The 20849-nt window shown below is 41.1% G+C and overlaps 1 protein-coding gene and 1 long non-coding RNA gene across 5 annotated transcripts in view; one reads left to right on the forward strand and one right to left on the reverse strand.

The window, feature by feature from the left end:
* Window positions 1-512: 512 nt before the first annotated feature.
* On the reverse strand, window positions 513-12468 carry LOC310660776. 2 transcript variants are annotated; one of them, XR_014503635.1, is made up of 3 exons: window positions 11678-12468; window positions 6944-7099; window positions 513-1754 (listed from the first exon to the last, which is right to left on the reverse strand). It is a non-coding gene; the product is annotated as an uncharacterized lncRNA (long non-coding RNA). The 2 variants fall into 2 exon arrangements; XR_014503636.1 differs by having other exon boundaries at window positions 11544-12468.
* A 192-nt stretch (window positions 12469-12660) lies between these two features.
* CACNB2 (calcium voltage-gated channel auxiliary subunit beta 2) overlaps window positions 12661-20849 on the forward strand; it is a 125600-nt gene continuing 117411 nt past the window's right edge. For all 3 annotated transcript variants that reach the window (XM_083405751.1, XM_083405754.1, XM_083405753.1), the window contains exons 1-2: window positions 12661-13243; window positions 20103-20195. In XM_083405751.1, the coding sequence (XP_083261877.1) occupies window positions 13136-13243; window positions 20103-20195 (201 nt within the window). In that variant the 5' untranslated portion in view covers window positions 12661-13135. The remainder of the gene's footprint in view (window positions 13244-20102; window positions 20196-20849) is intronic.

A 20849-nucleotide genomic window follows, 5' to 3' on the forward strand; every position in this document is an offset into this window, starting at 1 on the left:
TGTGTGTTCAGACTAAGAGAACAAAGAAGCTTGTGAGCAGAGAATTTCTACCATTCCACAACATTAACAAACTGTATTTTAGGAATAGTTGGGATCCCTTTTGAATGTAGTTTTTAATTTAATATCAGACCTACTTAAGCTCCCCCTTACATCTTACAAACATATCCAGGGTCCTTGATCAGGCTGCGATTCCGGGAGGGAAGGTTTTTTAAAAAAAATAATAGTAAGGTTTAGAATGCAAACTGCATTTTCAGTCACACTTTAATAGGAATTAAACTATTCATATTGTCTGTAGGAATTGAAAGGAGCTGGAGAAAATAAACTTGCCATATTGGATGATTTAGAAGGATGGATGATTTAGAAGGATGAGATCTGGCATCAATTTCACTGCATGTGTATGTCAGTATCCATACTCAGCAGAGTTACATCGCAATGCAGCTCCTTTCTTGGAAGCATCTTTGGGGTTGAAGGTACACACAGTAGGCAATAGATACTCATGGATGCCATAAAGATTCAGTCAAGTGTAGAGGTTTACTTGGCAGGCATAAAAGCATGTTGGTAGCAAATATATACAGACATCCACCACTGCCATGGTCAAGGCATGCTTAGAGTCCAACAAGAGTCCAAGGCTCTCTCTCTACTTCTCTCACCGTAAGATGCAAGCAAGAGACTTACAAGAAGTTACACAGAACTCTTGTTATCAGTATTTCCTGTCACACTACGCATGTCCAAAGAACAGTTCCCACAGAAAATGTCCTTGCATAGACAAAACAATCTCAGCCTTCTGCTTCTTCTTGAAACTTCTTCTCTGTTCTTCACTGTTTCTGGAACAAATGATTCTATCACAAACAGAGAAAAAATCCAACAGGAACTCCTATTCATTAAGCTCTCATCTGTGCTTCCGTGGTGACCTGAACTTGCACAATGGCTGTTAGAACGTGGAACAAGTGGTCATGTAAACATACCTTATTTTCTAATCAAACTAAAGCTGGTTGGGGGAATGTAGCAAGCAACAGTATTTGTCAAGGAACTACAGGATTAATATGGATCAACATATTGCGGCTTCAAAAATTAGCAGCAGGAGTGCACTGGATGTGGCATAAGTGCTAATGTGATTATACCACTGGAAAAACACAAGGCAAGAAGCCTTCCTGGACTGATAACCTAAGGAGGCAGATTCTGAAGGGAAATAGAGGAGAACAATTTGATAATCAAGAACAAGTTGCAAAGCTGAGAATCTCTGCTTTAGATCCATATTTTTAGTTTTATACGGAGATGAGAAAGTGTCTGGATGGCTAACTACCTCAATACTTTTTTATATTCCTTGCTTCAATAGTGTCCATATTGCTAACTGTTGTGATTTGATTGCCATGGCCTTATAAGCAGCTTGTGAACAACTCAAAGCACAAATTCCAGTTATCCACATATGGGATTCTCAATCACCAGACAAAAGTTGTACCAGTAGCCTGCCAGAAGTGAATAAGGTACATTTTTGTGGTATTAGGAAACATGGTTCTATCACCTCTGATTTGAAAGAGAGGCAAACATCTTTGCATAGGTTTTTTTTTTACCGTGTGCCTTTGCATCACTTTGCCAACTTATCTTATGTGAAAACGTTGATTTTGCACTCTTTTTGCTTTCTTTCTTTCCTTCTCTCTCTCTCTCCTTTTTCTCTTTCTTTCTGCTAGTACTGTATAAGAAATCTGGGGAACTATAATGACAAGTCTTTTGGCTGTCTGCTGTTTTACATTTTCCTGCAGTGAAAGTGAATAGCAATTACATTAGCCAATACTCTACAAAGCTTCCAAAACTAAGATTAATTACCAGATGTTCCAAGAAGCTTATCATCATCACCCCTTTCAGGCCCATTGTCCTTGCTTTGAATGTACATGCTTTAGTTGGCCCTTTGACACTTCATACAATACGCTAGACTGTTTCAGGGAGCAGCATGCTGCTCCTTAAATGAATTGGTTTGGTTTCAGCACAAGTCCTTTCCCTCTGTCAGTAATTCATTTGCAAGCTGTACAAGAAAAATGAGGACTCTATATGGCTTCTCTTGATTACACTACAGATTCCCTCACAATCTGAATTTCAGTTGGAAAGAATCACCACAGGAGTCTAATCTTCTTTTGCTCTCAATGGATAGGGATTAGTGTTGATAGAAGCTGTATGTAAGACTCCCTCACTGCATCAAGAGAACAGTCCCTTCAGTTAGTATCACTGTTGGAACAGGGACTCCAGCAGTGTTAATATCTTGGAGAATTTGGAGCACAATTTTTATGGATGTGGCCACAGCAACACAATACAAAAAAACCTCTTAAACTTCTATTAAATTGGACAGTTGGTACAGCAGAAATGCTCTTAACATGAACCCGTGGTGTGATTTATGCACAGGATAACATTATTATGATCCTTGGTTCTGCAAATACAATTATTTGCCTATATCTGCATAGATGGTGTAGATTTGATGTTTATTGTCTCTGTGAACTAGCAACCATCTCTACAAATCAGTCTTGCAATCAGTACCTGAAGGGACAGTAAAGCACTAACAGCCCTCAACAAACCTATGAGCGAACTTTCTTTTCATTCTTGCTTGCAGAGCAATTGTGTGAGGCTTAAAGCTTCCATTTAATTTCAGTCTCACAAATGGAAGCTATCAGAAGTTATCATTTCGCTAACTTAGGATGCAATAACACAGAGATGAGAAGTGCTGTATGAAGGGGCTATAAAAGGTAAAGGTAAAGAACCCCTGGATGGTTAAGTCCAGCTGAATTCGACTATCACCACATTCCCTGCCATTGAATTGTAACATAAAAAAGTTTTGAAGCAAAATTGTACAAGGAAAAATGTTGCTTCTGCTCCTGAGATTATGTGTAGGATCATTACACCGGATCCACACACTTCAAATGTAGATTCTCACATGGTCAGCAATTTTGTGACACATGAAACAGTCCTAAAAGTAGTTCTACGTGTTTGTCACTGCTTACTGGTGTGTACTTCCATTCAAGGAACGAAGGGTATTTGTTCAACCTGGCACATCTCTGCACTAAGACAAAACTGTGGTGGGTCCTTATTCAAGATATGTTGTTTGCAGATGACACAGCCTCGACAGCATCACATAGCAGGACAGAGTCTTAAACAAAGATGTGCTCTCCCAAGCCCACATTCCCAGCATGTTCGCACTCCTGTGTCAGTGACATCTACACTAGCTTGGTCATGTCCACAGAATAGAAGATGGCAGGATCCCCAAGCAGAGTTGACTTCAGGTACTAGGCCCATTGACAAACCAACACTGCATTACAGATGTCTGCAAAGGTGACATGAAGGCGGGCAACATCAACCCTGCCCTGTAGGAATCCCTTGCAGTAGCTGGAGACAGGCAGTCAGGTCATGCATCCATAGCAGTGACCAGAGAAGGAATGAGCGCAGGGAGGAGTGCAAAGAGAAGAAACATCTGCAGCAACACAACTAGATGTTAGGATATTTCCGTTCCACCTTAAAAGGGAGCAGGATGTTTGTGTCACAGCCTGCGTATTTCCTGTTCACAGGATGTTTCTGTTGTGTCTTTGCTTTCGTTCTCTCTCTGTGCCTGAGACACCGAAGCAGGCAGTCATGTTTTCTTTGTTCTGACCAACGCTGAATAAACTTGTAAATAATGCTCTCCTGCGTGCATCTTTCGCTGTGTGAATTCTGCTGATAGAGCGTGCATCAGCTCTGGAATGTGGCAAGCTATTTCTGGAGCTCGTGTCGCTAATTGCTGATACTGCATCTACGGGAGATCGATGAATCGCAACGGAGACGACGTGGAGTCATGATGGACTTTGTCTCCCTGGCAGTATCCCAACACTAGATGCCTTCATCTGCCCCAGCTGCAACAAAACGTGTCTCTCCTGTATCAGTCTCTACAGCCACAGCAGGCACTGTAGCCTTCCAACAGCTTGACATAACCCCCAAAGGCGCACTCCTCCATTGTCTCCCAAGACAGAAGGGATATAGCATTTGGAATAGGCATTTTGCTATTGGAAAGGTACTCTTTGATCCAACACACAATGCATTTATCAAGGTATTTATCAGACTATGGGAGAAACTTTTGAACGTCAACATAGATCTTCGATTACTTTTATTAATCTGTGAACTGTATTGTGGTACTGAAACAAGGGTGGGTGTGGGACTAAGGGGGTACTTGTCAGATGTCCTCAAATCATCTAAAGGTGTGAAACAAGGCTACATATTGACCCCTACACTTTTTCATTTTGACATAAATGAAAAATGAAAGGCGCCATATTTAACACAGGTGCACTCCCTTGTCCAAACAATCAGGAACAGACGGATAACCTGATGACATGGTGCTGCTATCACTCTCCTGCTTTGGTCTCAATAATCTACTGGCAGCCTTCAGTATGTATTGCTAGCAGGATGTGCTTTCCGTGAATTACTCCAAGATCAAAATTATGGTTCTTGGAAAGCATAGTCCCAGATTCAAATAGAAAATGGAGCAATAGAATCTAGAGCAAATGCATTCCTTTATATACCTTGAAGTCCTTTTCGCTGAGACACTGTGGTGGAAGGGGCATATCAAGACTGCAAACCTAAGGTGCAGAAAGCTTGTGAGACACTATTGATGTTTTATTGCATGGTAGGTGGAAAGCTGTTTGTAACTGCTCTTAATTTTTTTACTAGTAAATTGGTTCCCCAGATGCTTTATGGTACAGAGGTTTTGGCTATCAATATGAAAGCCAGTAAAGGACTAGAAATGGTGCAGAATAAATTTGTCAGAGCAGCACTCTCCCTACCTAACGGGACATCAGTGTTAGATGGTTGTATATTTTTATTGTATATTTAGCGTCTGTCAATGTTTTGGATGTTGTTATGGTCATTGGCTAGCGAATTAAAAGTTTGATTTGATTATAATACATCAAAAAGTAAAATACTGTTTATATATAATAGAAACCTTAATACTTAAGCTATTTTAGATAACAGTAAGAACTGATTATTGTCTTCTATAATCTTGCTGCTAGTAACTGCTTATATTTATTATATATAATGATGATAATTTGTTATTTGTACCCTGCCTTGCCCCAGCCACTCTATAAAGAAAAGTTCTTTCTTATATAAAAGAACAAATATTTATTGTTCTTTTATTTCTGTTTATGTAAAAAATTTAAGGGAAAGAAATTCTTAAGGTAAATACTGTATGAGGAATACTGTTAAAAACAGGTTTCTTAAAATTTGAGGGACTATACTTCAAACTGCTTATTCGAGATTCAGTTTGTTCTTTCTCTGTAACTAACAGCTATTTATACACAGTTGGCAGTTGATAATTATCTCAATGTTGTTCCCTATTTGATTCCACAGATTAGATATTATGATCACTTTTCGTTGTTTACTTGTTTACATTAACATTATTTCATATGGCATAAAGTAGATTTTGGAATGCTGTAAAATGCATAAAGTAAAAACAAAGGAAAGATCTTCCTTCCTTCCTACATGTTGTGAATAGGCAAGCAATGTCTTACACCCTGTGGGGAATAAAAGCTCTATACTGAGAGTGTTACTGAGAGTGTTACTTTGTCCCTGTTGCCATGGTGCTTCTGCTCTCTATTAGCTTCAGATAAGCCCCAAGTTTTAACTTTGCATCTCACAATGAAGTTTTCTGATTGTCATTATTTGAATCTCTCTCCTTCTGACCCTATTACACATTCAAGTCTCTAGGTAATAAATCATGAAACATAATTTTTAAAAAGGTTCTTTTTAAAAAGGTTTGATGCTACCTGCCCAACCTAAGATAGCCACAACATTCAGGTTCACAATGTCTAAGCATCATAAACAAAAGCTGAGTTATACTTTTCTATCTATTCAGCTTATGAATAAAAATATTTTATGCTAGTGTAATTTAGCTAGGGTTTTCTAATTGGGTACATGGTCTCCAGGAACATAATACAGTACAATGTTATATGTTTCAAACTATTATGTGCAGTGCTTTTATTTTCTAAAAAAAATGTTTAGGGGTACTCTCATTTTCCCACTCATACTGAAATACTGCCAAAGGATTATTTCATGTTTCAGAGATAAGCTCCTCCTGAACAGCACTTTGCCTCTCCCACACTCAGACCTGAAACAGAAGTATTGTGCTATAGATATGGAAGCGGAAGTTCACAATTAAAGGTGAACCTATATAATTCACTCTCTCCAAAACAATACAAGAACTGAAACACAACTATACTTTGAAATTAACACTCTTCCGAATTCTCCATAAAAATGCATATATTTGTGCAAATAACATAAAAGTGTATTATTTAAGGGGAAATTTGTTTTGGAAAATGAGTATATTATGCAAAATTGTATAAAAATGTATACAGTAAGTGATATTCTCACTAAGATGCTGATGGATTTTCATGACGGCCTTTTTTAATAAAAAAATCCAAAATGATGTACAAATGCAGAGAACTTTAGGTTAGAAAAATGAGTAACGGAGAGAAATTGAACTTCACAGTCACCTATCCATAGCTATAGGAAGTGTGTGTGCAATGCCTTTTCCCCCTGATATACCGCTTCCAGCTCCCCCTTCCAGAGAAGCGGGACAGTGATCAGAAAGGAGCATGTGGGTAAATTTTAGGTGGGGAAAAGACGAAGGTGAAGCAGGAGATGATCAGGAATGGGAAGGAAAGGATCAGTTAAAATTTACAATTTCTTCACATATAATTCAGGTTAAGTTAACTGTGAATAATTACTTTATCCTTTCTTCAGCCAAGCATATAATTGAGAGAAAACATGTCAGAAATGCCTTATGTATTTTCAGTCATCACTTGTTTTCTTTGTGTGCTTTAGAAGGCTTTCCCCTGCCCCCAGTCATATGTGCAATTTGTTTTGATGAAAACCTACCCTCCTCCCACTATAGTGCTAACAATTCCATTTATCATGACAGAAATCTAACATTTCCTACCTGTATGGCTCCCTCTTCATAGCAAAATGGTCATCTGACTTGTTCACCATGAGGAAAGTGTGCAATTTTCCATGCCACTATTCAGTTTGCAGAAACATGCTAATTGTAGGTTCTGCTTGTGACAAATGAGTCAGTTTGATAAACTTCAAAGGAGACCTGAGAAGGAAGAACAAGTCATTCAGATTATGAGAATACACAGCAGCGCTAACAGGTTTATTTTGCATTTATAAAAGAGCACATCCAAAGCAACAACAAATGCCCCTCTTCCCTTCCTCTTGCTACCAAACTAGGCACCACTCAGCTATTATTATAAGCATAAATCCTACCTATTTGCCCGAACTCATTTCCTGTGTGTTGTAACCTGCATCTCTTCCATTCCAATAAAGCTCATTTAAGCATTATCCTCCTTAGTATTCTCAGGACCACATTATATTATTAGGGAAGGCATTTCAAGTGTACACTTAAACATGTAAAGTATGTTTAGCAAAGAACCATATGCCCCACGTTCAATCTCTGCTATCTCTGGATAGTGTGCAGAAACACTCGTGTCTGGAAATTTGGAGAGCTGCTTCCAGTCTGGCCAAGCTAGACAAAGATGCCATTCACACATGAACAGCTTTAAAAAGTAAGTAGTGTGACTGGGATCCTAACTGGGATCCTTGCATGAGTCTGGGGAGCCTTAATCCTTTGCTTCCTGTTGCAGTTCCAATTCAGTTTGCAAGGCCCACTACCTGAGCTTTGCATTGGGAGAAACATTCAAATGAAAGGTTTCATTTCAGTACAAATAGCACAAGTGAATGTGTGTGTTAATTATCCATATCAGGACTGGAACATGGGGGAAAGGGTTAAAACACCTCTCACTCCCCTACCAGGGCCCTGATCCAAACTGTGGCCCTCACACTTAAAATTTACTTTTAAGATTGCTTATTGCATACATGGCATGTGGTCTAGTTTTGCCCTCAGGATGGGCAATACTAAAGATAAATGGAGCAATAGTCTGGCTTATATAAAGCAGCTTCCAGTGTATGAATGAAACAAACCCAAGAGTAGGAATAAATGGTTCCCAATTATTACAAATACCATAACTATGCAGTTCTGCCATCTGTCTATCAGAGAGAGATAGTCAAATAAGTAGCCAACTCCACTGGGGTGTGTGGGTGGGTGAGAGAAGACAATCCTCTTTACCCATCCCTATCTATTCCTGTATCTGCAAGAATCAGGGTTACCTCTGTCTGCTTGCTGTTCCTTCATGAGGAAGCATTTGGCTTATCGTTACTGCAACTTCCTCTTAGGCTTATAAACTATTGGGAGGCATGTGGAAACCACTCCAGCAGCCACTTCTCCAGTTGCATTGTTCTTGTACTGCTAGTCAGACTACTCATGAGTAAGCAACTGGTTTAGCAGCTTCTGAAAGTCTAAGGTAAAGGTACCCCTGATCGTTAAGTCCAGTTGCAGACGACTCTGGGGTTGCGCACTCATCTCACTCTATAGGCCGAGGGAGCCGGCGTTTGTCCACAGACAGCTTCCGGGTCATGTGGCCAGCATGACTAAGCCGCTTCTGGTGAAGCAGAGCAGCGCACGGAAACACCGTTTACCTTCCCGCCAGAGCGGTACCTATTTATCTACTTGCACTTTGATGTGCTTTCAAACTGCTAGGTGGGCAGGAGCTGGGACCGAACAATGGGAGCTCACTCCGTCATGGGGATTCGAACCGCCAACCTTCTGATCGGCAAACCCTAGGATGTGTGGTTTCGACCACAGCGCCACCCACATCCCTTAGTCTAGCTGCCACCAAAAGAAGTCAATGACTACAGGAGTTTGGGGTTTTTTTGTTTCCCTTTTGAAATAAAGGTAATAAGGCCAGTTTAGGACCACACTGAATGGCTTTGTCCCATAATCTCACCAACCACCATAAAGATTTCTATCCAAAATCATAATATTTTTCCGCAGTGCCACATGTAAAGAAAGATCCAATCTACTTGCACTCTTTACAACATTGAGGACTCATTGCACTAAGCATACAGGTAAGAGCTTGCAGGGAAAGTGACTTTTAAAAAGGAATTGGCCCTTAGCTAGTAGCTACTGAATGAAAATGTCATTTTCTGCACATAACCTTCCATGCATCAGCACCTATTGGCACATCTATATCCTGCTTTCCATAGCACCTGTCAGCTCTGCCATTAGCTGTGCCTGAAGAATTCTGGGGAAAACTTAAATAATTTTAATATTGTTTACACTGCCTCTCTCTCCACCAAGCAAAGGCCAGAGACCATGGGTCATTCTCCCTTTGGAGAATAGAAGACACGGCAGAGACTGCCATGCTTTAAGAAATAGGATTTCCAGTCTGCGTGGAGAGAGTCCAAATCTTACAGCATGGCCCAAAGCATTGCAGGCAACCTTCTCTCTTCTCCACAAAGATGGATCTCAGCCTCACTTCCTCCTTCTTCCCAAAAGCCCCTTGCCCGCCCCCCAGCAGTTACACTGGCAACCTTCCAAATCTCCAGTCTCTGGTCACACCTGGGATAAGAAGTTACACTGTCTTTTTAACGACCCACAATGGCTCTCTCCAGGCCCCTAGTTTGGCCAGGCTACCCAGGAATTCCTTTGCAGCTTATATTCTCCCTTCATATCACAGATCTTAGCATTTATTAATTTTAGTGTTTAGGGGACCCCACCCCCCACCCCGTTCTGTAACAATATGATTAAAATAACTTTAAAAATAGGGTTTGTGTGAAGGTTTGCATGCACAGCTGTATAACTTGCCACTAGAGTTGGTGAAAGAAAAAAAAACAATAAGGCAAATTTTCAGGTTTTTGTTCAGATAAAAAAGTCCAAGGAATTTCAAAGAAACTAATAAGACTTTCATTAACAGTGGTACATTTTGTCAGAGGGACTTCATTGTAGCTCTGAAGATTTGTGTCTGTTTAATTAAAAGCTGTGGTTACACTAACAGCAAAGAAACATAATTTTAACTTGCTAACCATATGATAGACTGTGAAATCCTTAGACCTCTCCTTGGATATACTTTGAAAAGAGACTAGCTGCATTTTGTTAGATTCTTTGTTTGACTTTGGAGATAAACAGACATATGGGTTTGTGAATGACGAGTGATGACAAAATCCATCTTGGTAGAGCTACTTTGCATTCCTCCCTTCTGACTCTTTCCTTATACAGTTACTTCACACAACAGTATGTTTAATGCACCAAAAGCCTATTACTGTGAGATTTATTTTTTTAAAAACTACCGTATTTTTCCATGTATAGGACTAGGTTTCCCCCCTAATAAATTATGTCAAAAATTAGGGGGCGTCTTATACACACATAGTGCCGAGGCCATTTTCTTAAATCTGAGTTTTATACATGGGGACATCTTATAGACAGAAAAATATGATACTTGAGCAGACAGTGTGGCCGGATTTCACACCCACTGCTTCTGCATTTAAGCACTTCTATCTCATATGTCAGTGAAAGACTCTCTCTACTTTATAGCTGCTGTCACATTCATTCACTAAAAAGCAGGCAAAAACAAATCCACATCCAAAAGCAGCCAACATGTTATGATAAAAATAGCCAACAGTGCCACAATTTAAATTGCAAAAGGGAAAATACTGCACAAGGGGAATAATAATAAACACAGGGGGAGGGAGATCCTTGTGAACAAATATATTGTTAAAATATACTAAAGGTTGAGTTATCTGTGCCAATAATTTTAAGAAGACTTTCTAAAGTGCAACAGTAAGTCCAGCCTATAGCATGGTAGAACGTGCACCTTGTATGCAGGACGTGGTTCAATCTCTTGTTCCACCACATTAAAGGTCCTGGTCTTAGGCCCTGGAAAATTGTAGCCAATTGGGGTAAACAACAAGGTTAGGATGGGGAAGCAGTGGCCCTCCAGATGCTGTTGGGCTCCTATCAGTCCCAGCTAGCATGGCCAGTGGCTAGAGGTGATGGGAACTATAGTCCAACAACATCTGGAAGGACATCAAATATTGTAGTACAGGGATAGATGGACCAAAGGTCTAACTCAGCATATTTCCCTACCATTTGACAATTTATCCTCATCAGTAAATCCTGAACTGCTGCTTTCCCTGCAAAATAGAAGTGGCAGCAAGATACATGCTTTTAAAGAATTGCACATTATGTTTGGCTTGATTCTCAGCATGCCTGACTCAGGAATTTTAACTGTTTGCTTGGGCTTTTTCAAGAAAGGTGTTTGCTTATGCTGTAGTATTTCCTAATGCTAATTGCAGCATGCGGGTAGTGCTGGTGTTGGGGGGGGGGTGTAGATTTACATCAGGATAGTGGCTGAGAGGGAAGGGTTAAATCTCCCTTTCCCCACATACTGCAGTCCTGGTGAAAATCACCACCTCCCTCCAGTACAGTGGTGCCTCGGGTTAAGAACTTAATTCGTTCTGGTGCTCTGTTCTTAACCTGAAACTGTTCTTAACCCGAAGCACCACTTTAGCTAATGGGGCCTCCTGCTGCTGCCGCGCCGCCGGAGCATGATTTCTGTTCTCATCCTGAAGCAAAGTTCTTAACCTGAGGTAATATTTCTGGTTTAGCGGAATCTGTAACCTGAAGCGTATGTAACCCGAGGTACCACTGTATCTTGCATCTGCTGCTTCCAGAGGTGGTTGCGAGAAGCACCTCTCAGCAAAAGACAACCTCTCACTTCTGTCCCTCTTTGGGCCAAGGCAGAAAGCAGAAACGAAAGGAAGCGCTCTGCTCACTCACCTTCTCTCTATGGCCAGGATGAAATAGAGAGTTGGCCATCACCTCATATTCTCGCTTGCTCACATGGCCTCTCCTTCTGCCGGGGGTGGGGGCACAGTGGTGGGGAATAGGCCCAGGAAGACCAAATTCTCTATTGTCCTCCATGCTGCTTAGTGAAAGAGGGCAAGGAAGGCGCAGCTGCTGTTCTGAAGATTAGCCAGTCTCTTTTGTTGTTCACTCCCACTCGAGATCTGGAAGGCTTTGTTGGGTTTGATCCTTCCTGCTGCAACGCCCAGGGTTGCCAACTTGAATAAAATAATTGGGGGGTGGGGAGGTAGGTAAGTCCCACCTGGTATAATTGATCCCATGACACAGCGCGCTCACAACATTTGAAGGGCAATACCCATCACCTTTGTGGCGCCAGCCCCCTCAAATATTTTAATGGGGGAAGGGAGCAAAGGGACCTCAGCCTCTAGGAGCTGGTTCCTCTGGGAATGCCCAAAGAGAGTGGGCATATGAGCACATACAGTTTCCCACAGGTGAGATCCAAACCAGTGGCACTTAGTACTTGCACCTGAGGGAGGAAAAAAAATGAAAGGCGGAGAGGGTGCTTGTTTGATATATTTTCTTTACCAGCACCAGATGCTGGCTGGCTCCTTGGCTGCCCTTCCTTCAGCAAAGCGGCAATGTTAAGCACTTTTTCTCTTTTTTTGCTTTGTTTTACGTGCAGCTTGTAACCAGCGTGCCTGACTAGCCAATGTTACTCTTCGCTCGCTTTGGAGTGTGTGCCTTGTGTTTTAAAAAAGAAAAACACTTTGTTCGACGACGGCTTGTCTTGGCCTTCCGAGCAGGAGGATAAAATTCAGGGACCGGCGACTTTCTTGAGGAGAAACGACGGGGCCGCCACTCGACGACCGCGCGGCGGCCATTCCGCACACAACCTCCCTCAGCTTTTCCCGCGCTTTCCCCACCGCCCACCTTTCTCAGGGCGGGGGGAAGAACGAGAGGGTGGTCGAGATTTCATCTTCCCTCAGGCGCCTCCTCCTCGTCCCCGTCTCCTCCCCCTTTTGCTCGGCTGTAGTAGCGGTTGCTGCGCTCTGGGCTCTACGAGGCACCGAGGAGCCGCGCTGTTACTTGAGGGCTGGGCGAGGCGAGCAGCTGCGGCAGGAGCCCAGAGTCTTTTCGTTTTGTTTCTCACCATCTCCCTCAGTCAAGCAACCGACCTAAGCAAGCAAGCCAGACGGGCGAGCGAGCAGGCGAGCAAGGAAAGGCACTTGAACCGTTTCAAAATGGCCCATCCCTGAGGGAGAAGAAGAAGAAGCAAGAGCCATCCTCGTGCACCAACCGCCGCCGATTCAAAAAGAGAGAGAGAGAGAGAGAGGCGGCGACTACTTGGCGACGGCTTCGCTGAGGCGCTTTGTTGTTGGAAGTGTCGGCGAGTTGTTCCCCCCCATCCACCCTCCCCACCCGCTTTCTCCAATGGTCCAAAGTGACATGTCCAAATCGCCTCCCACTCCAGCAACGGCGGCGCAGGAGATGCAGATGGAGTTGCTGGACAACCCCCCGGCTCCAGTCCCGGCTGTGCAGGTACAGAGAGGGAGGGGCTGCTCGCCTAAAAATCAGGGGGCGGCTTTCTTTCCGTGCGGCCCCCGCCCCCTCCCTATGGCCAGGGGAAACCTTAATGGTGACTCCGCTTCCAGATTGTTGCTCTTGGGAGCCAGAGTTTTCGAGGCTTCACTTGGCAGTAAAATCCCCTGCCGCCGCCCCCCCCCCCCCCCAAAAAAGAATCCTGCTGGCTTCCATCTTTTTTACTTTACAAGGTAAAGCTGCTATTCGAGGGGAAGAGCGAGAGAAAGGCGAGGAGACTCCTCTATTGAGCAATCTCAGATTGGGCACAGGGTGAAATTCTGCCCCCAACGGCGTGTCGACTCGGATTTACTTCCCACCGAGTTCAGTAGGACTTGCTCCGGGGTCTGTGAGCACAGAATTGCAAGCTAATGTTCCAGCCCTGTGAGTGAGTGAGTGGGTTTACTCAGAAGTAGGTTTTGTGTGTCCAGTGGGATTTTGTCACATGCCAATGTATTTAGGGTTTGCAACTCAGAAGTGAGCCCCTCTCTGTTTTTATAAGATTTATGTCCTAGTGTAACTTCAGGATTTCAATCTGGAACAGTTTCGCTCTTGGTTCTTTATTAGCATGCACCGGTGTGAATGAAAATCTTTACCTATAAGCATGCGCTCAAATGTGGGTGGGATTGCTGGCTATTTGTGCCCTTAATTATGACTGCAACAGGGTGCTTTCATCTCCACACGTGAGTGTTCATCACCTGATCACTGTACCATCACAAATAACAGACCCATAATTCGCTTGTCGCCTGCCCCCATCCCACTCACCACACAGTGTACTTTAGTGGAACCTTCTCATGCTTTACTGCCACTCATCAGTTAGCCTGCAGTGATCAAACGTAGAAAAAGCAAGTGTTGTGTGAACCAAGCCAGCGGTGGTTATATTTTACCTTAAATGGTCTGTAATAGGTGCCTATAGATCTACCAAAAATCTTGTCTTTGTTCAGAGCCAGAAGCAAGTTCAGAGTTAGAAGCAAGTATTTGTTGTAGGGAAATCAGAGCAATATGAATGGCTCAACTTTGGAAAGTTGGTGGGAGAGGGCAAACTCTGGGCAGGAAAATTCATGTATTCCCCTTATGGGCACATGGAGAGATGTGGCCAATGAGGAGTTATTAAGACAGGTTCTTGTTGCATCTGTTTTAATAAAATACATAATATGATTTGTTGTATACTCACAATAAAGGTGTTAGAGGACCAGAGTGGAGAGAAAAAATGTGCATGTGTAAGTTTAAGAGGAGGGCAAAAATTCTAACTCATGTAATGACAGTATAGAACAAGTACTTCTGTATGTTGTTGGGATTTTTGTTTTTTGTTTTTGTTTTTTTAAATACTATGTATCATGGGGTGTGTTAATGTAAGCAAGCCATGATGTTTAATATACTGTACTTAAAGCCAGACAAATAGTTTTCGTTATCTGAAAAGTACATGTGTAGGACTATATTGCCATGATTTCTTTCCTTAGCATATCAGTTGTTTCAGCAACAGTTTTCTACATGTTACTTTTGGTTTTTAAACCGATACTTCTTTCTCTGGTTTTCAATGTTACTGACAAGGGAACTATTTTATAGATATATGTGTGAGCATGTATATGAAATGGGTTCCTTACCGTAGTTCACACTTCAATTCCATTTTTGAGTTAGTTAACTGCATAAATTGCTGCTGAATGTTTTAAACTCATCAGGGATATGGCAACATCTTATTGTGCATGGTGTTTTTAACCTAATTATTTATTTTAATGTTGGTGAATGAACAAAAACAATGATAAATGCATTACTTGCTTGGAATATTCAGCTAAAAAGAAGTATTCTGGAAGGACTCTATTCGTATTGCTAATAAATATTAAAAGATCATTGGCGTATCCACCAAGCTTGTCTAACTCCATTCATTACATGGTGATCATAATTACCGGTATGCCCCAAAATGTATCTTTTTCTCAAGATACATTTCCCATGCTCTGATTTGTTTGCTGTTCCTCAGGGTTGCAATGACTGGTTCTTTGTAGTGTAAAGTGACCCTGACCTTTTGTCTTAGTATGAAAGATCTGACATCAAAAACATGGACCACTACAATTGTTTTATTTCATACTGCTGTTATGCTGGTGTCGATGTGATAAATTCTGCATCGTAGACCTTCTTTTGGGGGACATTAATGATGAATAAATAAAACATCTACAGTTGAAAAATATATTTCCTTTTCACTGCATTTTCCCTTTTATGGACTTTTTGCAGTCATAACTGTTGACTTTTTACATAGAATAGCATTACAGCTTTTAACAATGAAACAGGTGGGTTGGGAATTAACTGATTTTGGTCATATGAAACCATAGTGTTTCTCTGTTTAGACAAAAACAAATGATCCTAATAACCTTTTTAAATAAGACAAGCCAATGCTGTTTGAATAAACATGCAATTCACTGGCAATTAAAAATTTAATGGCAGGTTTCTTTTTTTAAAAAACCGCCTTATATATTACTCTGTTAATTAAACTTTTAATTTTAATTGAGTGACAAAGCACTGCCTGTGCCTTTTATTTATTCATTTATCAATTTATTTTATTTTTATTTTTGGAAAAACAGCTTTTTGCAATCATACTCAAAGTAGTCTCTAAATAAATCCATATTGAAAATAGTAGAAAAATTAGAAGTGAAGAACAAATGAATAAGATGAAAATGCAGTTAGAGTTTATAAACCTCCAGCTGGGAATGCCTGGCCTGCATAACTTTGCACACAAAGATTTTGGCTTGAAGAGTCACTTGAACCAGTGGGAATCATGGTGAGATGGGGTCATGTACCTCCAATGTGTTTCCCTGCTGTCTCTAACCATAATAAGCTCATTAGCTGTGAAATAAAGTACAACATGCATTTCTCAAATTCAGGATGCAACAAACTTGTCATTGAACATCTTTGTTGTTGTCATACATCACAGGCATTTACAGAAGCACCCATAGGATTAACTACTGTTGCTATTGATGGAAAGCATCACATTCGGTAGATAGACAGATAGATGGCCAATTTGTTCTCTCTTCTTGGAGCTACTGCACGATCTGGGTCCTTCTGCTCACTTTGCTTTTTCTCGTCTTATTCCATTCTTCCTATGGAATTAGTATGACCTAGTGGGCTTCTCTCTAGGAAGAAGTTGAATTGGTGATGCCATCCTCCTGCTACACTAGAGATTTAAAGTGGGATCCCTGCATACAGCAATGGACAGCTTGGTAGGACTGCATCACTTACCTCTACTCCATCCGGCAGAGTGGCTGCAGCATATCGGGATGGAGCGAGGAAGAGGCGAAGGAGCTGTGAGGTTGGTATGGTGCAATCATGCCAAGGGAGCCAATCTGATGCTCCTGCCATTGTGTTTGTACTACGCCAGCCTTGCCACCAATATGCCACCCTCCCTCTCTCCTGGTATGCTGCAGCAGCTCAGCAGGATGGAGTTCAGGTGTACGGCACACCCGCACTATGACATCTTCTGCTTCCTGTATATATGTTGTTATCGTCAGTATGTCAGAACAAAGATCTTGCAGAATCATTATTGACTTGTCTCTGTCCTGCAGCACTTGCAGCTTACACAGCTCAACTGAGAAAGCGTCTTTAACAGGAAAGGTTGCCAGTCTGAAAGCAGTGTCTCTGGGCAGAGAACAAGTAATAGTTGGTTTGGGTTCTAGAGAGCTGTGCACTTGCTCAGTGTCAGCCACTCCAGAGGCAAAGTCCAGCGGTATCTCTTTAATTCAGGAATTTCACCACATTCCCTCCTCTGGAATGTCAGGAGCCTTAAGACCATAAGAGCAGCCCTGCTGGCCTTTCTAGTCAAGCACTCTGTTCTTAGAGTAGCCAACCTGATGCTTATGGGAGCCCACAGGCAAGGCAAGAGCTGTTTCCTGCTCTTGATCCCCAGTCACACTGCCTTTGATATTGGAGGTAACACAGCCACCATGACTTGTTGCCACTGATACTTTTATCCTCTATTTAATTAACTGGATGTAGCTTATTTGGAGAGAAGGGAATTGCTATCTATAAGCCATGCTTTTGTAATCTGCAAGCCTTACTGTTATAACGTGCTCCACATAGGATCATGCCTGAAAAGTGTTTGAAACCTTCAGATGTTGCAGAATATGAAGTTCCACCTTCCAGTCAGTGTGTACTTAGTTAGCACCATGTGATACTGATATATTTTTATTTTGTGTTTTATGCTTTAACATTGTACACCAACCTAATATTTTATGACATGGAATCATATGTTTATAAATACATGAACTAAACTTGCTACTACTTAACGCCCAGTTAAAGGCAGCAAGTATTTTGAAATGCAAGTGTACTGAACTGATGTTTGTCACTGTTGTTGCTTTTTGATTCTTCTGTTTGTTGGTTTATCTGGATTTTTCAGTTATTGTTTGGCAGTTTTCCTTAAGGTTTTTGTTTTTTATTCTGCTTTTTTGTTATTTAGTTGCTGTATATTTGGGAATAACAATAACAAAAAATAACAATAACAAATTGGGAATAACAATAACAAAAAAACCCATTATCCATAACATTCTCCCAAAGGTTCTTTAGGATACACAAGCTTTCTGTACATTGGGCTGTTTTGAGTGAGTGAGCTGCATTTTTAAATGCCCCTGCTAGGGAACAGGCCCTTCTGCATATAAACAAGCATGACAGTAAAAAAAGGAAAAGCATGTTTGTCAGCATGTATCCCGACATACAATCCCTATCTGCAGCTTGAAGCAGCATAAGCTAGGAAACCTTTATCACTTGATTGTGGTTATTTTATAAATTGGCACTGAATGTCTTTTATTTTTAATTTGACTTAATTTTCCTGGTTGGAAAACATGTATTTTATGGCAGAACTTTCCAACATTTCCCGTTGGTGACACACTTTTTAGACATGCATCATTTTGCGACACAGTAATTCAGTTTTACTAGCAAACTGGAGGTTAAACTAACCCCTTTCCAGCTCCGGGAAGAGCACAGGGGGTGTTCACACGACACACCAACACACTGCAGCTGACACATTAAAGTGTCGTGACACACAGTATGGAAAGCTCTGATTTATTGGTTTGTAATATAATGCATATAATATGGCTATTATAACTCCATATTACACACTTCTAATGTTGTTTTGCTAGTTCAAGCTTATCCCTGCCCTCCTTTTGGATTTACACCTTTTGTTCATCCTTGTTCTCTTTATTCTGGCACCATTACCTCTGACAGTGTAATCTCTGATCAGTAACATATATTCGTAACAATAAAGAACTCTTCCCCCACCCCTCAGGGAGGGTAGAAATTCATGGCAGAGCTTAATTGAAATAAATTACTAGTGTCTCCTCTTTAATTAGCTATTTATTTATTTTTATACAGCTCCTGGTACTTTAGCAGTTACTTTGGGATTTTTCCTTAAGCTTGCTACTCCTGATGCTCTCTGTGTTTCTAATTTGGAGCTATTTTCTTTCCTTTTCTTAAATAATCATAGTCTTCTAATTTCCCCCTTATAAGTACATCTTAACATTGCTAAAATTAGATTTCTAAATACGACGGTCTCTGGTTTGAGTAACCTCTTGAACGTTTACATTTTGTCATAGCTTTTTAATTCCTACTTGTTGAGAAATATGCATACCTTCGGAGCCCTGTTTTTCCCCTGAAGTCTTGTCAGTGCCTTATCTGAGTAGCTAACTTCCTTATGTTTTTATTTCCAGTCCCTCTTGTGTAGCTTTCATATTTTTATACAATTACATTCATTGCCCCATAAAGTTAAGCTATGTATTGCTAGATTTTCACAGCTAGGTCATGAAACAGTGGACCCCTTGACTCCGTTTATGATGTTTAATTGAAGGGATACTGCTTCAAACAATAGCTGTGAAAAGTTGTATTTGAATATTAACCTAGAGGGAACCAGGAGATCATCATGGCTGAAGCACTGCCCTAAAGCACCATTTTCTGTGATGTTTACCTATTGCTTTGATTTTTTTCCCTTTAATGTTGATATTATATATTATAAGTGCTACAACACTACTGCCTGCATGCAGCAAGGAGTGTTCTCTCTAATGCCAGAAGCTGGTATCTATTCCAATGTATAATCTTAAGAACTATTCCAATGTATAATCTTAAGCCATGTTGGTCTGCCGTAGTCGAAACAGGATAAAATAAATAAAATAAAATTCCTTCCAATAGCACCTTAGAAACCAACTAAGTTAGTTATTGGTATGAGCTTTCGTGTGCATGCACACTTCTTCAGATACACTGAAACAGAAGTCACCAGACCCTTATATATAGTGAGAGGGTGGGGAGGGGTATGACTCAGAAGGGTGGTGGGAACGGATGGTTGGCTGATAGGTCTGGTAAACCTGTTGATTACTGTTAACAACTGCAATTGGTCTTACAGGAAAAAGCAAGGGGTGAGATGGCTAAAAATAGCTTTATCATGTATAATGAGATAAGAATCCAATGTCTCTATTCAGACCAGGTCTCCATGGTTTTAAGTTTGGTAAGAAGTTGCAATTCAGCAACTTCTCTTTCCAGTCTATTTCTGCAATTCTTTTGTAATAAGACAGCTACTTTGAGATCTTGTATAGAATGTCCTGGGAGACTGAAGTTTCCCAGGAACTGGTTTCTCCGTCTTGTGATTCCTGTGCTGTTCATTCAGCACAGTTGGGCAAACACTTGTGTAAGGGGTTTGTTCACTTTGTGCTATAATATGTAGATTCTGGTTCCTGGCTAATTTCTAAAGCTGGCATTTGCTAATATAACAAATTTAATAATATGTTGAGTATTTGTGTCTGCTTGATATATAGACATGTATGCATAAAGTAATAACTTTTCTTTTTAACAGTCTTACAGCAAAGGTGCAAGAAGAAAACACCGATTCAAAGGTTCAGATGGGAGTACATCTTCTGACACTACCTCTAATAGTTTTGTCCGACAGGTATGTTATTTCCTCCACTTTCCCCAATGGTGTATTATTGTGTTGTGTTGATCCATAATCAAAACCAAAGGTGATATGGTGGTGACTGTAGAATATATAATTTCATGTTGAAGCTTAAAATATATATTCACAGTAGATCTTACTACAAGTTGTGGTTTTCTGTTCCTTAGGAGTGTTGAAGACCAAGGCAAAGCACTGTAATTGAATAGGTAGATTCCTGGCTTTTAGATTGAATAGGTAGATTCCTGGCTTAAATATGCATTTAATTCCTGTTGAATACAATAGCATAGGCAGTCCCCCCCCCCCCCCCGTTTATACAGACGGGGGTTACATTCCGAGGTACCGCAGTGCTGGTGAAATCATGTATACTGTAATTGAAACCCATTGAAAAAGTCTGCAAACACCCCGGTCCTTCCCCACCCTGCCCCTGTTCTGCCCTTTTAGAGACATTTCAGTGATGTCTTTATAATGTTTCATGGCCACTTCCAGGTTCAGCACAATGCGCGTATGCACAGTTGTGCACATATTGAACGCATGGAAAGGGGGGGGGGGGACTGCCTGCACTTAACTTAATTTTTCACATTACCCAATAGTGTTTCTTCTCAATGTTAGTTTGGGATTTTTGTGGTTCTCCCATTTAATGAGTTAGAATGG

This window comes from Podarcis tiliguerta, assembly GCF_965153285.1.
Source record: "Podarcis tiliguerta genome assembly, chromosome: 12".
In the NCBI taxonomy this organism is placed as follows: Eukaryota; Metazoa; Chordata; class Lepidosauria; order Squamata; family Lacertidae; genus Podarcis; species Podarcis tiliguerta.